The sequence below is a fragment of the Neoarius graeffei genome, chromosome 11 (assembly GCF_027579695.1).
Source record: "Neoarius graeffei isolate fNeoGra1 chromosome 11, fNeoGra1.pri, whole genome shotgun sequence".
NCBI classification, from domain to species: Eukaryota; Metazoa; Chordata; class Actinopteri; order Siluriformes; family Ariidae; genus Neoarius; species Neoarius graeffei.
The window spans coordinates 82,911,616-82,929,331 of NC_083579.1; the positions used below are offsets into that span (position 1 = coordinate 82,911,616).

General features: G+C 40.7%; 1 protein-coding gene across 8 annotated transcripts in view; it reads left to right on the plus strand.

Moving 5' to 3' along the window:
- LOC132894679 (zinc finger protein 260-like) overlaps window positions 1–17,716 on the plus strand; it is a 414,543-nt gene that overhangs the window by 379,373 nt on the left and 17,454 nt on the right. For 5 of the 8 annotated variants that reach the window (XM_060934821.1, XM_060934817.1, XM_060934818.1 and 2 more), the window contains one exon: window positions 8,813–9,084. In XM_060934821.1, the coding sequence (XP_060790804.1) occupies window positions 8,896–9,084 (189 nt within the window). In that variant the 5' untranslated portion in view covers window positions 8,813–8,895. Of the gene's footprint in view, window positions 1–5,688; window positions 6,247–8,812; window positions 9,085–13,290; window positions 15,365–15,508; window positions 15,578–17,716 lie in introns of those variants that run through there. The other 3 variants (XM_060934819.1, XM_060934822.1, XM_060934823.1) reach the window with 3 other exon arrangements.

Here is a 17,716-nt window from a genome sequence, read left to right on the forward strand (position 1 = left end):
GTTAAAGAGCTGCCTCTGGTAACTTCTGCCAATGCTATTTGCATTCTAGAATCTGACTTCAAGGATGGCAGTGAAGACAGCAAAGCAGTGTCACAAGATGACATCGCCTTCCTCCATAAGCTAGATGAGGGTATACGGAAAAACACGCATGGCCACTATGAAATACCCCTGCCCTTCAAAAACAGACTTACCTTGCCTGATAACAAAGACTCAGCCACGATACGCCTCAACCACCTGAAAAGGAAACTGCAACGGGACGAAAGGTATAAGGAGCGGTATGTTGAGTTCATGGAGGAGGTAATCGAGAAGGGAGATGCAGAGCAGGTTTAAGATGGTGGGAGTGAAGGTGAGAGATGGTACATTCCCCATCACAGTGTTCGTCATGCAAAGAAGCCGGAAAAGCTTTGCATAGTGTAAGATTGCACCGCCAGATGCAAAGGAACCAGCCTAAATGACCACCTCCTCTCTGGTCCTGACATGGTGAACAAGTTGAGTGGTGTTCTCATTTGCTTTCGACAACACCCTGTTGCTCTAATGTGCGACATTGGGGAAAAAATGTTCCATCAATTTCATGTGTATGAGGCTGATCACAACTACCTGTGCTTTCTCTGTCGCAAGAAAGGAGACTTGCACTCACCACCCAGCGAGCTCCGGATGAAGGTGCATCTGTTCGGTGCTGCTTCCTCTCCTGGACGCGCAAACTACGGGCTGAAGCATCTAGCTAAAGAGAATAGCAACCTCTACCCTAAAGGCTCCCAGTTCATCATGAGGGATTTTTATGTAGACGACGGGCTTGTCAGTGTTGAAAGCACTGAAGATGCTATTCAGCTTGCCAGAGAAGCTCGCAAACTGTGCACCACGGGTGGTCTGTGACTACACAAGTTTGTATCGAACGACAGAGACGTTCTAGAGAGTATACCACCCTCAGAACGAGCAACTAATGTGAAAAATATGGACCTCACCTTCGACAACCTGCCACTTGAGAGAGTCCTAGGGATTCAATGGGATGTGGAATCCGACCACTTCCGGCTTAACGTCAGCCTAAATGATCAGCCTGCAACACGCTGCGGCATCCTGTCTGTAGTGGCTTCCTTGTATGACCCTCTCAGGTTTGTGGCGCCTGTTCTGCTCAAAGCGAAGCTCATTCTTCAGGAGATGTGTAGGCGAGGCACAGGCTGGGACGATCCTCTCCCAGACGAACTTCGTCCAGAATGGGAACAGTGGAGAAGTGATCTAGCCCAATTAGATAATGTTACCATATCCCATACCTACTCACCTGCTGGATTTGGAAAGGTCACAAAAACAGAGCTGCATCATTTCTCGGATGCTAGCCTTAAGGGTTATGGCCAGTGCTCGTACTTGAGACTTCAAAATGAAGAGGGAGATGTTCACTGTGCCTTAGTTGTAGGAAAGGCACGTGTCTTACTATCCAAGGTCACAACTGTTCCGACATTGGAACTAACAGCCGCAGTTGTTTCTGTGAAGATAAGCAACATGCTCAAGGACGAATTTGCATCTGCTGGGACTGCGGAGTTGTTTTGGACTGATTCTAAGGTGATCTTAGGATACATCAACAATGAAGCACGACGATTCCACACCTTTTGTGGCTAATCGTGTTCAGAAGATTCATCTCAGCTCGCCCCCTCAGCAATGGAGATGCATCCCAACCAAGAGAATCCTACTGACCATGCTTCTAGGGGCTTGACTCCCAGCGAAGTTCGTTCATCCACCTGGCTCACTGGACCCAAGTTCTTATGGAACAAGGAAATTAAACTGCCTGTTGCTGTGATTCCAGAGTTAATGATCGGAGATCCAGAGGTCAGAAGTCTCTAGTGCTTAGCACAAGAACCACAGAACGAGTAAGCCTTGTTGATTGCTTGTCTAAGCTCTCATCTTGGTCACTGTCTACTCAAGCTGTTGCACGCATACTAAGGTGCATCAGCAAGAACAGATCAAACAGTCTCACCACTGTAACAGAACGAGAACATGCAGAACATTGCATAATCATAGACCTGCAGAAAAATGTGTATCAAGAGGAGTTGAAACTGCTGAGCAAAGGGATCCCCCTACCATCTCAAAATCCATTATACTCACTTGATGCCTTCCTTGACAAAGATGGCATCCTCAGGGTGGGAGGTAGGCTGTGCAACTCTTCTCTTCCCGACTCCATCAAGCACCCTGCAATCGTCCCCAAGGATCATCACATTGCAAAGATGATCATTGCTCATCACCATGAAAGGATGAAACATCAAGGCAAAGGTCTTACCATTAATGACATCAGGTCCCATGGATTCCTGGCATCACTCGGGCAGTAGCATCCTACATTTGTCAATGCATTACCTGTAGACTGCTTCGGAAACCAACGGAAGAGCAAAGGATGGCTGATCTACCCCCTGAACGTGTGGAACCATCACCCCCCCCTTACCTTCTGTGAAATGGACTACTTTGGTCCATTTTTTACAAAGCAGGGTAGAAAGGAGAACAAGAGGTGTATGGTCTTCACTTGCCTTAGCTCCCGCGCCATCCATATTGAGATGCTTGATGACATGTCCACCGACGCCCTCATAAATGACCTACGATGCTTTATTGCCATACGTGGCACTGTTTGTCAAATCAAGTCTGATCAAGGAAGCAACTTTGTTGGAGCCAAAAATGAACTCAAAGGAGCTCTAAAAGAAGTCAGTGCAGACTGGCTGGCTGCATTTCTTGCTGAGAAACAATGCGAGTTCAGCATGAATGCACCCTATTCGAGGCATGTCGGAGGGGTGTGGGAGAGACCGATTAGAACAGTGAAAGGCATCCTAAGGCCACACTTGGTCTTTCTTCTGGTAGGCTAAATGATGCTTCGCTACGAGCTTTCCTCTATGAAGCTATGGCAATCGTCAACAGCCGTCCACTGACTTAACAACCTCAGTGACACCCCACCCCACACACACACAGCCTCGAGCCACTCACCCCTAATCATCTAACTATGAAATCTGTCAAGGCCTTGTCTCTTCCAGGTGAGTTCATCAGAGAAGACATGTATAGCAAGAAAAGGTGGCGACATGTTCAATACCTGGCAGAACAGTTTTGGAGTCTATGATGAAAGGAATACCTGGCCAACATTGCCCTCAGACAGCGCTGGCATACTCCCAGGAGAAATCTGCAAGTTGGAGATATCGTAATGATGAAAGGAGAGGATGTGCACAGGAACGAGTGGAGGTTGGGCAGAGTCTCAGAAACCACTACTGACAAAGACGGACTAGTAAGGAGAGTTAAGGTCTGCCTTGGTGACCGGAAGCTTGGCAAGAAAGAGGAGCGTCTCCACAAGATGTCTGAAGTGGAACACCCAGTTCAGAAGCTAGTCTTGCTGCTGGAGACTGATCAAGCCTGTTCACCCTATAGTTAATAATACCTTCTAGCTATAGCTTGTAAGCTCATAGTTCATGGTTTAAAAGGGTTTTCCACCTTCTAAACAAATTATTTGTATAGGGAAGGTCCTTTTCAGTTTGAAATCATTCGTGCCTAATGTAAACCGTATACTGTTCCATTATTTACTCATGATTGGTGGGAGTGTAATTTACTCTTATTGACGGTATATAAGCAAGTTAACTACTTCCTGTAAGTTTTATTTTTGTTAGTGCCTTTTACGTTTTCGGGTCTTTTATTTTGAAGCCCTTCTGGCATACTCTCATCTGAGAGTCAGCAACTTGCCCATAGGCGTTGAGCAATTCCAGCGTTATGGACGTGACACTTGCAGCGCTCGAAACTAACGGTGTCCCGATGTCCCGGGGACCATAAAAAATGTCATCGGGACACAAAATTATCATATCTGGGACAATCCCGGGACAATGGAAAAAAATAGATCTAGAAAAAAAGTTCTACATTAATATTATTTACAAAGCCGTAACACATACGTAGACATTCACCTAATTTGTCAATTTTAATTTTAAAACGTTAACAGCGAAAAATACATAGTAGCTACACTTTCGATGCACCTGCATCCGTAGGCTACAGAGCAGCGCATTCTGTTCTAGAATCTTCGGCCGGAGTCCGCATTATATGGACTTGGAATGGAATTGCTACCGCACACGCTGCGCCGACTCTTGCCAGAACAAAAATACAAAATATAAAATACAACAGGAATGATGTAGATGATATTGACGGAAGATACCGTTCAACAGAATAAGTGAGTTTTCTTGGTGTCTTTCTAGTTCAGAAAGTTTAGTCAGTCAGCAGCACAACTAGGCTCGGACCTGCTGGCACTATGCTGATGTTGCTAACATTTGCACCCGGCAGCGAAAGTTCATAAAAATGGATAACGGAAAGTTCATAAAAATGGATAACCGTAATGGATAACGGAAAGTTCATAAAAATGGATAACCGTAATGGATAACGGAAAGTACATAAAAATGGATAACCGTAATGGATAACGGAAAGTTCATAAAAATGGATAACGGTAATGGATAACGGAAAGTTCATAATGGATAACGGTAATGGTGAAAATTATAAGTTGGCCTTATAAGTGCCAACAGATATTCAAGGTATAAGTAGATGAAATGAACATAAAAGGGGTCTTATTTTCAACTAAAGTGTACTGCAGATGTAGGGAGTTGAAACATTTTCTGAATGAGCTAGTTGGCCCCTTTAAATAAACGGGTATCTATTCATACAGCGAGATCGCCAAAGTTTAATAAACTGAAAATGCAATAACTGTAATTTTGAAGTAGATGATGCATAGGACATGTGTCGCTTGTGTCTTGTGACTTATTGTAAAAATGATATAAAGGGTTCAAAATCGCATAGTTACAAATATAATAGTAACTTCATATGATAATATTAACCACTGGTTATTTCAGAGAGGAAAAAAATGGGGACACTATTGCTTCCATTCGGGACAATACAACACAGAATTCGGGACCACTGGGGGACACAAAGAAAAAAAGTTAATTTCGAGCCCTGGACACTTGAACTCAAAATGGCAACAAATGACCCAGTGCATGTTTTATTGTCTCCCAGTATTTAAACAGGTGTTGCATATTTTAAGGCTGTACCATACTGGAGAAGTGATAGAACAAGAACAATTCCCATAGTACATCTAGGGCATGCCAGAAAATGCCAATAAAAGATGCGTTATGGACGTGACAGAAAAAGTATCACTTTTCTTGGGTGACTGTACATTTTTATCAAACTCTGTGAAATTGTAAACCTAATGTCGAAATGGAGATATCCATTTGATAGAGGGGTCCAAGGTGAATATTAAAAAATCTTTGTTTAAAATATTTTGTATTTCATGCAGAGTTTTGGAAGGAAAAGTCAGCGTTATGGATGTGACAAAATTCCGTTATGGATGTGACGCGTCTGAAATAGACATGGCATATGTTTAGAAAATTAGCAATTTAACCACCATAACCCTTTGAAAAACTCTCTAAATATCAGCTAAAACTATCAAAGGTCTTAAATAATATTTAGGATGGCTATTGTTTTGCTGTTTTGTGGATTTTAGCATACATTTCTGTGGCTTGTGGCAATAATATAGAATTGTACATGATCAAAGTTGATTTTAGCTTGGGGTTTACATTATAAGAAAGACTGACAGTGACATATTAGGTTGGTTACAAATTGGTTCAACTTATTCACATCTGTAAAATACAGACCTAGGTGATATCTCTGGGAGTGGTTTTGATGTATTACATGTTGCTTTATTTTTGCATGGTGAGGTTGACATTTACATGGAATTGCCCCGTTCACACATGAACGGCAGCTAATTGAAGAGTGTATGGAAGGAAAAGGTGTTTTGAAAACGTTGCCTTGCAATGTAAAGTTTCATTATGGATAATTAAGCGCCTAGCTGGAAATGGAAACAAGGTATTGTGTGTTTCAACTTGTTTTATGACTGTTCGCTGTGACGTGTTATCCTAATTAACTGCTGAAAGGGTGTTTTATGTATATCGTTGTTGGATTAGCCATGCTAAGGTTAGCTTATGCGAAAGGGTGCTATATGGATAAGCTGTAATGTCGTGTTAATGCTGGTTTTCTAGCTTTTCATGTGGTTTGACCGATTTATATGTGAGTGAATATTTGATAAATGTCCACATGTGTGGTTAACTGGCATTATGGAAATGCTTATGCTTGTGAGAGCTTATTTTATTTATCCATCTGCAGCTCTTACGGTGTTTGTGAAGAAAGGTTGTGAAGGAAAGGAAGTATATTTGTGTGCAAATTAAGGATGACGGCTGAACATAAATGCTTCTTGAAACATCAGTAAGCTTCATCATTGTCTGTCTGGGGTTCGCTATACTGTGTCATATGATAGCAAAACACACCTGGAGGACAGTGCTATGTGCTCTGTTCCCCACATGCATAAGCTCACAGAAGATCCCAACTAGCTGTGAGTTAATAGGGGACAGAGAGTATGCCCCTCATTATGCCCCTGGAATGGGATGTTCAATAAGAGACAGTGGGTGTGAGAGACCGGAGTCCAAATATACGGATTTCGGGGCATCACAGTGGCGCACCTTCAGGGTCCTGGATTCAATTCTAAGCCCGGGTTGCTGTCTGTGTGAAGTTTTGCAAGTTCTCCCCCCGTCAGTGTTGGTTTCCTCTGGGTCCAATGGTTTCTTCTTCAGCAAATTAGTTATGCTTAATTTGCCATTCGGGGTGTGTGTGTATGGTTTTTTTTTTTTTTTTTTTTATTAAATATGAATCCTCTATGTATGGCATTGGGGGGGGGAAATGTCTAGATTTAGAAATGCCATAATTGTCAGCAAGCTCAAATAGAGATGTGCGTTGGACTATTTTATTTATTTACTTACTTTCTTACTTACTGTGTGGACAGTTAATTTTGTTTGTACCTGCATAAGGAATTTGGGAAATTCTGTTCCCCAGAAGATAAGCAAACAAGTAGCTGAATTTAAAACAACCCTGACCAGGCAAGGCTTAAGAGAATACTGCAAATACATCATGCAGTGGCACAGTCATGTTAATGAACATTCATTTTTTTTTGCCCTGCAAGCTTTGTATCTGACCATTTTTGTTTACTCCCACAAGGAAGTAAAAAAAACCTCATACTTGTATCCAGTACTGGCATAAAATATGGAAGTGCCTAGGAAAAGATCGATTTTGCATACTTAATCTGTGCAAATGACATCAGAAGCTGCACTGAAGGCAACTGAAATACATTATGAAGATAGAGACAACTTTTAACCACAATTTTATACTTTAACCATGAAAACACTAGCAGTTTTGGCCATCGTTGTGTGATAAACATCATAAATATTGGAAATAGTATCTCTTTTTGTTTAGTTTAGCCCCAAAACCAACCTTAATCACTCCTTGTTGGGCAATCCTACCCTGATATGCTAATTATTCCACAGGTGAAAACCATTAACTAAATCATGTGTTCTCTACAAATAATTCATTAGAAAAAGTATTTATCTTCTGACTACAGCCAGGCAACAGGCAGAAATGGCATCAGAGAGAGAAACTACAGAAGAGCAGCGTATTAGGATGAACGTTTTGTGGGAGGAGGGCCATTCATAATGAGCCATAGCAAAGAAACTGCATGTGACCCACAGTGCTGTCTGGAAATGCCTCAAGCATCACCAGAAGACTGGGAACTTCAAGAACATTTCAGGCAGAGGAAGGAAGAAAAAGTTGACTAAAGCTGATGTCCAGTACCTCAAGACTACATCCCTATGAGAGAGGAAGAAATCCAGCAAGGAACTGGCACAGGACCTCCAAGATGGTACAGGCAAGGATGTCTCTCCACACCTGGTTAGGAAGACGCTCTCAGCAGAAGGCCTCAAAGGTCATGTGTCAGTGCACAAAACTTTTGTTGAGAGGTGGAAATAAGCAGGAGAGACTTAACTGGGCAAAAATTCACAGGAGTTGGACTTCTGAGCAGTGGAAAAGGGTCATGTTCTCAGATGAGAAGAAATTTGAATTATTTGGCAATGCTATGCAGCAGAAAGGGAGAAAGATACAAGGCAAACTGTATTTCTCCCACAGTAAAACATGGTGGAGGGGTCCTACAAGTATGGGGAGCAATCACCTACAATGGAGTTGGTCATCTCTACAAAATAGATGGGACCCTCACTGCTGACAAGTACAGACAAATCCTTATCCATCATGCTGCGCCTTCTGGAAGAGCTCTCATTGGCAACAACTTTATCTTCCAGCAAGATAAGGACCCAAAACACGCAGCCAGGATGGTTAAACAGTATTTACAAAACAAAGAACAAGATGGCAGCTCGACAGTTCTTGATTGGCCAGCCCAAAGTCCTGACATGAATATAATTGAGCAAGTCTGGAACTACATGGAGCGAGAGAAGGTGAAAAGGGCTCCTTCAAATCTGCCACAGCTCTGGGAAGTGTTGCAAGACATATGGAGATCAACTCCACTTGATTTTATTCATAAACTTTATGGTGGCATGCCTGATCGTGTCGGTGCACTTCAGTGTCAAGGGGTTCCATACCAAATATTGATGATAATATTTTAGAATGATTTACTCTGGTTACTTGTAACATTTGTTTGTTATGATGAAAATGTTTAGTTTATTAAGAGAACTTGAGAACAAAAGGTCAAATTTTGTTTTGTCATTTTGGTAGGCGTTTCCATATTTTTTGCCAATACTTTGTGTCCTGTTTGATCCCAGTCCTGATGGACACTTCTCGTCTCAACCAGATGCTCAGTGAACCTTACTGGCAAGCTTTCTTAGAATAATCTTTATACAATACTAATGTACCGTATATGGTCTTGGATAGACACACACAGATTGCACACACATTTAGGCCTCATTTCTTCCTGTTGTGTTTTCTCTACTCCCAGACTGTGAAGTTTGCAAATCCTTCTTCCTCAACAAATGCGAGGTTCATGGGCCACCCCTCTTCATCCCCGATACTCCTGTTCCCATGGGAGTCCCTGACCGAGCCAGACAAACACTTCCTCCTGGGCTAGAAATCCAGAAGTCCAGTATTCCTGATGCAGGCCTGGGAGTGTTTAATAAGGGGGAGACTGTTCCAGTAGGTGCACACTTCGGCCCCTGCCAGGGAGAGCTGGTGAACCGAGAGGAAGCCAAGAACAGTGGAGACTCCTCGGTTGTGAGTTTGTCATAAATTTTATTATAAATATTGTATATTTTTATGGAACAAAATATGATGACTAGATGAAGGTAGCTCCAATTAATATCAATTTCTTCTCGCAGATATGTGGAGTAGTGGTGTAAATCGCAAGTTTGAGCACAATGCAGTCCGACATCAGTTCTTTTAGCCAGTGTAGTGGAACTTACCTGTTAATAAAAATACTAGTAACACCTCAGTGCTCAAGCAAATATTTCTTTATTATATAATTATTCATGAAAGTCCCATAAAATCACAAACCCAGGTAGTCACCAACATAGGTCCTCCCATAACGACTCCTAAACATGGTCAGCTTCCTGTATTACACAAAATATTAGTCGTCATCATCATCAACATTGTTAGTCTGTTTTCCCAAGTGCAGTTGAGAAAAACTGTACCAAGTTTTCCTTGACTCTGCTGCAAGGCAAGTTTATTTATATAGCACATTTCATACACAGTGGCAGTTCAATGTGCTTTACAGAAGTAAAAGCAAAACAGAAAATAAAATTACACAAAATAAATAGGGAAGAAGAGAGAAAAAAATAATAAAAATTAAACAATAGTAGAAATAAAATAATAGAATGAAGTAAAAGTTCAGTAAAAAAAAACAGCAGAATAAAATAGAATAAAAATTAAAGTTTAAAACATGCAGAGACTGTAAAAGTTAAGTAAAAGTTTCAAACATGTAAAGATGACAATATTAATCAGTTAGCAGAAAGCATCTGAGAACAGCTTGGTCTTTAGTCTAGATTTGAAGCTGCCAACAGCAGGAGCATTTTTGATGTCCTCTGGCAGTTGGTTCCATAGCTGTACTGCATAGTAGCTAAAAGCTGCTTCACCACACTTTGTTTTAACAACAGGTTTTACCAGTAAATTTTGCTGCTGCGATCTGGTAGATCTGATTGGGTTAGCCCGCTGCAACGTATCAGAGAGGTAATTGGGCCCTGTACCATTTAAAGATTTGTACACCAGCAGCAATACTTTAAAGTCAATTCTGTAGCTTACTGGAAGCCAATGAAGGGACCTTAGAATTGGAGTAATGTGCTCTGTTCTTTTTGTTCGTGTGAGAACCCTCGCCGCTGCATTTTGAATCACCTGAAGTCATTTGATGATCTTTTTTGGCAGGCCTGTGAAAAGGCCATTGCAGTAGTCAACCCTACTAGAGATGAAGGCATGGATAAGTTTTTCCAGATCATTTTTTGACATAAGTCCTCTTAGTTTGGAAATGTTTTTTAGGTGATAAAATGCCGATTTAGTGATTACTTTCATGTGACTGTCAAAGTTTAGCTCGCTGTCAATGAAAACACCAAGATTTTTAACCATATCTTTTGTTTTAATCCCCTTTGTGTCAAGAATAGTGGTAATCCTGAGTCTTTCATCTTTTTTCCCCAAATAGAATTACTTCTGTTTTATCTGTGTTCAGCTGGAGAAAATTTTGTGACATCCAGTTGTTGATTTGGTCGATACACTGGTAGAGACATTCAAGGGGGGCATAATCATTAGGTGATAGAGCAAAATAAATTTGGGTGTCATCTGCATAGCAGTGATACAAAATTGAGTTGTTCTTGATAATTTGTCCAAGTGGGAGCATATAAAGGTTGAATAGTAATGGTCCAAGGATCGACCCCTGGGGGACACCACAGGTCAAGGACATTGATGTTGAGGTACAATTTCCCATGGTAACAGAGAAACTTCTATCTTTTAAGTATGATTTTAACCAATTGATAACTTTACCAGTCAACCCAACCCAGTGTTCAAGTCAATATAGCACTATGTTGTGAACAACAGTATCAAAAGCTGCACTGAGGTCCAGTAACACCAGGACCGATGGTTTGCCTGCATCAGTATTAAGACATATGTCATTTATAACTTTAATCAGCGCTGTTTCAGTGCTATGATTGGCACGAAATCCTGACTGAAAGTTATCAAAACAGCTGTTTGATATCAAGAAGGCAGTTAATTGATTGAAGACAATTTTTTCAAAGATTTGCCCGATGAATGGTAGATTTGATATTGGCCTGTAGTTGTTTAATACTGCATGCACAACATGGTAGCTTTCTCTCTCTCTCTCACTCACTCACTCTCTCACTCACACACACACACACACACACACACAAAAAAAAAAAAGAAACGTATTCATTTACACTTAGTTTGTTTCTTTTCTAAATGTCAAGGATAAACAGAAGCATGACGCTACAGGATTTGAACAGATACTGTTAACTATAATTAATGCTAAAGTTAATATAAAACTTGTTACCACACCAACGAGCCAATGGTTTTCGATGCCACAAAATTTGCCACCTATGCGAGTTGGTTTGATGCTGGGGTCTGCAGTTAGTGTGACGTTGTTTCATTTCCGTGAATTCACAAATGCAGACAAAATATAATTTGAACATTGGCGGATGGCACGATGAATTGCGTTCACAGAATGTTCTCTGGAAATATTCCTGAGCCCATTTTGTGATTTCCAATACAGAAGCATGCCTGTATGTGATGCAGTGCCATCTAAGGGCCCGAAGATCATGGGCACCCAGTATGGTTTTCCGGCCTTGACCCTTACACACAGAGATTCTTCCAGATTCTCTGAATCTTTTGATGATATTATGCACTGTAGATGATATGTTCAAACTCTTTGCAATTTTACGCTATTGAACTCCTTTCTGATATTGCTCCACTATTTGTCGGCGCAGAATTAGGGGGATTGGTGATCCTCTTCCCATCTTTACTTCTGAGAGCCGCTGCCACTCCAAGATGCTCTTTTTATACCCAGTCATGTTAATGACCTATTGTCAATTGACCTAATGAGTTGCAATTTGGTCCTCCAGCTGCTCCTTTTTTGTACCTTTAACTTTTCCAGCCTCTTATTGCCCCTGTCCCAACTTTTTTGAGACGTGTTGCTGTCATGAAATTTCAAATGAGCCAATATTTGGCATGAAATTTCAAAATGTCTCACTTTCTACATTTGATATGTTGTCTATGTTCTGTTGTGAATACAATATCAGTTTTTGAGATTAAGTTATTGCATTCTGTTTTTATTTACAATTTGTACTTTGTCCCAGCTTTTTTGGAATCGGGGTTGTGTGTGTGTGTATATATATCAGAAAAATGCAGTGGACCCAAGACAGAACCTTGTGGAACACCAAACTTTACCTCAGTATGCCTAGAAAAATCACCATTTACATCAACATACTAATAGCAATCAGTTAAATAAGAGCTGAGCCAGGAGAGGGCCGTTCCCTTAACTCCCACAACATTTTCTAGTCTATCCAGAAGAATGGAATGATCAATGGTATCAAATGCTGCACTAAGGTCAAGCAACACAAGCAGCGAGACACAGCCCTAATCAGACGCCAACAGTAGGTCGTTTACTACTTTTAACCAGAGCTGTCTCTTTGCTATGATGAGGTCTAAATCATGACTGGTACATTTCATGGATGTTATTGCTATGTAAATATGAGCATAACTGCTGTGCCACGGCTTTATCTAGGATTAAACAAGTTGTTGTTCTACACTTACAACTGCACCCTGCTCGCTCCCGTAATGGCATCATATTTGCGGATGATACTACCATAGTGGGGCTCATCTCTGGGGGGGGAAGGAGTCTGCTTATCAGCACAAGGTTGAGCAGCTGTCTGGGTGGTGCTGAGACAACAAACCTGGTCCTCAACCACCAAAGCCAAGGAGCTGATCATAGACTTCAGGAAAAAGAAAACGGACTTTCAGCCTATTCTCATCAGTGCTCAATGTGTGGAGAGGATCCTGGACTTCTGGTTCCTTGGGGTGCACATAGAGGAGGAGCTGACCTGGAGCTCTAATGCCACACAAGTGATAAAGAACGCACAGCAGAGACTTTACTTCCTGATGATCCTCAGGATGAACGACCTCCCTCAAAAACTGCTTGTGTCCTTCTATTGTTGCTCCATAGAGAACATACTTACATACTGCATCAGTGTGTGGTTTGTCAGCTGCACAGGAGCAGAGAGAAAAGTTCTCCAGAGGGTTGTCACCACCACCCAGATGATCATCGGATGCCCTCTTCCCTGCCTGGAAGAGCTTTACAGTTCCTGCTGCCTCAAAAGAACCCTCAGTATATTAAAAGATCCGTCCCACCCCATAAATTCTCTGTTTGAACTGCTGCCCTTGGGCAGGCATTTCAGGTCAATTAAGAAATGGACCCCTTGCACATGACGTTACGCATCACGTGATAATTGACCCCCAGGTGAAAAGACACCAGTTTTCGTGTAAGCAAGGCTTAACCAGTCTTAAATATGGTTCATTTTTGCGCTGTTTTTGGTTGTTCCAATCATTTAAATCGAGGAATAGATAAAAGATATTACCATTTCCCTGCTATGAAGAAAAATGTTAACAAAGAGAAACAAATGCTTCAAGGACAATGAAGAAATGAGTGGTGAAAGAGAATACAGCGAGAGGAGCTAACCCTGAAAACTCCAGAGAAATTTGCGACGATTTAAAATTTTTTTTTTTTTTTAAATAGACAGGCGCAGCAGAGTATGGAAGAGTTTGTTTAAGAATCTCCTTTTATTTCTGCCCACACTTGAATTAGCTTCTTCATGAAAGTGTTCAGACAAAATCAAATGATTTTCTTCCAGATGAACCAACTTCCTCATTCGACATGGAAAACCCAGATTGGGCACAAAACAAACAAACACTGACACAATTCGTTAAAAAACCCAACAAGGAGTGACATGCTCCTGATGCATCCTGAAAGAACAGAAAAGATTAAGATCAAAAAGCGCTGAAGCTTTGCTTCTGTTATCAGAGGAACTCAGTCCTGTGCAAAATGTCAACCTGGAGCCAGAGTGTAGTAATGAACCTACAGTTTGAGAGAGTTCTACACAAACGCACTGAACTTTACAACAGCTGCAGGCATGTGAAATGGAAATAAATCGACTAAGGCAGGAAAAACTATTTTGGATAAAATTGTTACTGTCTGTTGCACACTTATCAACCTGTGTGACTCAGTTGTGCCTTTTGAATAGAACAGTGATTCTCAAACTGTGGTATGCGTACCACTAGTGGTACGCGGGCTCCATTTCTAGTGGTACGCCAAAGAATCACTTAATTAAATATAAATAAAATTTAAAAAATAAAACGTGAAATACTATCCATAATATCCGAATGGATGAAAATATTTTATCAACCGATGACAAGAAAATGAAAAGAGATACAAATTAAGTTAATAATTTAAAAGCGTTTGCAAGTGCTTCTGGGTAGCCATACGTAGCGTACGTACGCATTCCCGCCGGTTCCGCTGACAGACGGTTATCCGCCATTGGTAGACTAGGCTGTGATGGGGAAAAGGTGGAGGTGGCTTTGCTAATTATGACTAGTACGACAAAATTACTGTCGTGGCTTAAATCCGCGAATGCGAGCGTGGATCAAGAGAGAGGGAGAACTGAAGAGGATGTGTGTGAGCCGAGCGCAGATGCTAATGACAGTGGCAAAACCAGCCCCAGAACTGCTAGCAAACAGCACAAACCAGTGAGGAGGAAGTATGACGAAAAATACATAAAACTGGGATTCATTTGGAGCGGGACAGAGGAGCTGCCCAGGCCACAGTGTGTTGTATGCGGGGACCTTCTGAGCAATGAGTCCATGAAACCATCGCATCTCAAACGGCATCTTACAACCAAACACACAGCACTAAAGGACACACCAATGGATTTTTTTTACGAAAACGTGATGAACTGAAGCAGTCCAAGTCCACCATTCTGTCCTATGGTACACCCGTAGCCAAAGCACAGGAAGCTTCATATCGTGCCAGCCTCCTGATCGCCAGAGCCGGTAAGCTGCACACAATCGGGGAACTGCTGTGTTCCCCGATTGTACTGATGGTACTGCTGTGTACCATTAGCCAAAGAGATGACACGTATCATGTGTGGAGAGAAAGCTGCCAGAGAGTTAAACTTGGTGCCGCTTTCAAATGACACTGTGTCAAGGAGAATAAACGACATGGCTGACGATGTTAAGACGCTGATTGAGCGCATTAAGAACAGTAGATATTTTGCCATACAGCTTGAGACTACAGATGTTGCAGATTTGGCCAATTTATTGGTTTATGTGAGATATGAATATGACGGTGTGGCGCAGGAGGACTTTATGTTCTGTAAATCACTGGAGACCAGAACTACATCAGAGCAAATATTCCAGTTACTGAACAAGTTCATCCAGGAGCATGGCTTGGATTGGACGTTGCAGGACTGTGTTCACAGAGGCATGCACACCCATCACATTAAGCTCAGTAAGTTGTCAATCAATAGTCAGTCAGTCAATAGTCTGTGTATATTTAATATTATAAGCTGTTATTCTTAATGCTTTTTCTCACTTTTGTTTTATTCTTAATCTTATTGTTCTTCCTCTGTTTGTGGGTGTGTTTCTGTTTCAGAAAGCAGTCACTGGAGTTAAGAAACAGCAAGAACTGCAGCTATGCATAGCCTGTTTTGATTTTTTTCAAGTACATCAAGTACAGTACTTTTTTTTTACTTAACATTTAAGTACAGTAGTTATTTAACTTTTAAGTACATTTTCATTTAATCTTTAAGAACTGTCTTTTAATATTTATTTTAGTACAATGTTTTATTTCACTTTTATGTGCAATTAATTTTATTTGATTCATTATTTAAGTACAGTGTTTTATTTTCCTATATTTAAGCAGTGTTACTGTTCAAAGTACTGTGTGTAATGTTACAGTGGCCAACAATATTAAGTATACTTGTTAAATAAAATCTCCGCCTTGTTTTTAATGAATAATTAGGCCTACTACGCTACTGTATTTTAATGTTGGTCATTATGGTGGTACTTGGAGAGCCAAGTATTTTCTGAGGTGGTACTTGGTGAAAAAAGTTTGAGAACCACTGGTATAGAGAATAAATGAAGAAGGAACTGAACATTCATTCATTCATTCATTATCTCAAGCCGCTTTATCCTTCTACAGGGTCGCAGGCAAGCTGGAGCCTATCCCAGCTGACTACGGGCGAAAGGCGGGGTACACCCTGGACAAGTCGCCAGGTCATCACAGGGCTGACACATAGACACAGACAACCATTCACACTCACATTCACACCTACGGTCAATTTAGAGTCACCAGTTAACCTAACCTGCATGTCTTTGGACTGTGGGGGAAACCGGAGCACCCGGAGGAAACCCACGCGGACACGGGGAGAACATGCAAACTCCACACAGAAAGGCCCTCGCCGGCCGTTAGTAGAGCTTTTTTAGCTGTAGTTTTCTTCAGACAACAGCAACGGACGTCTGACATCTTTGCTTGGCTTCAGTATGTGAACAAAGTTTGCTTGTCCCCCAGGTATAGGGTAGGGTAGTGACCGTTGCTAACGTAAATGTGATGTCAGTGTAAGGGGTCTATAGACCGAAAAAGAGCTTCTACCCAAGAGCCATAACTGCACTAAAGTGCTTGTTTTAAAGGGACCGTGCAATAAAAAAAACAAAAAACAGCAGTGCGTGAATGTTTTGTGCGTGTATGTCTTTTTAGAGTTTTTGAGTTGTTAATATATATTATGTGGACATTTTATTTCTTTATTTTTAATAAGCAGATGTTGCACTGGTAGGATGGCATCCAATTTCGTTGTACGATATGCAATGACACGTTTTTATATTCAAAAGTGGAGCTCTCCGTCTCATGATTTCTCCTTCCACACACACTTGCCACATTAGTTCACTACCTGTCAAGTCAAGTTAAACATGTAAAAACAAAGATATCCAAGTCTATTGCAATACTTCATAAAACTAAACACATTCTAAGCCAAAAATCATTGCACGCACTTTATAATTCTCTGCTTGTTCCATACATAACTTATTGTGTGGAGGTCTGGGGAAATGCATGTAAAACGATCACAAACCCGATCTTCATATTGCAGAAAAGAGCTATTAGGATCATATACAGCGTATGTTATAGTGAACCAACCAATCAGTTGTTTATAAACTTGAATGGCCTTAAATTTCGTGATTTTGTGGATTACAAAATTGCTCAATTTATGTTTAAAAACAAAAACTATCCCTGACTGTATTCAGAGATTCTTTCAAATCAGAGAGAGTCATTATGAATTGAGAGGAACTCATATATGTTTGTTAAAGCAAAGTTCAGAACAAACGTGAAACAGAGGTGTATATCTATAACAGGAGTTAATTTATGGAATGGTCTTGAAAATGAAATTAAACTGTGTAACACGCTTAAAGGCCTTAAAGCATACAAACATAAGATTATCAGTAAATACAAACCTGAGATATGAAATATGTTTGGAAAAAAAAAATGGTTTGATTTAAATTTGGTCCAGCTACTTGATATTTAACGCTACAGAATACGAAAACGTCAAAATCCAATATGTGTGTTTTGGTGTTCATTTGAAATTGAAAGTTGTAAAATTGTATTGAACAAAATGTAACAGATACTATTGTTACTATTATTTTTTTTTCCTTTTTGTTTCTTTCCTTAATTCCTTTGGCATAAAAAAAAAAGATTTATTAATTTATGAAATGTGATGAGAGTAGACGCAATAAGCTTTTGCTTCAGTCTAATCCTTTTCGGTCTTTCTGGCTGATATGTATGTAACCAGTGTGTATGTTATTGAAAGTTGAA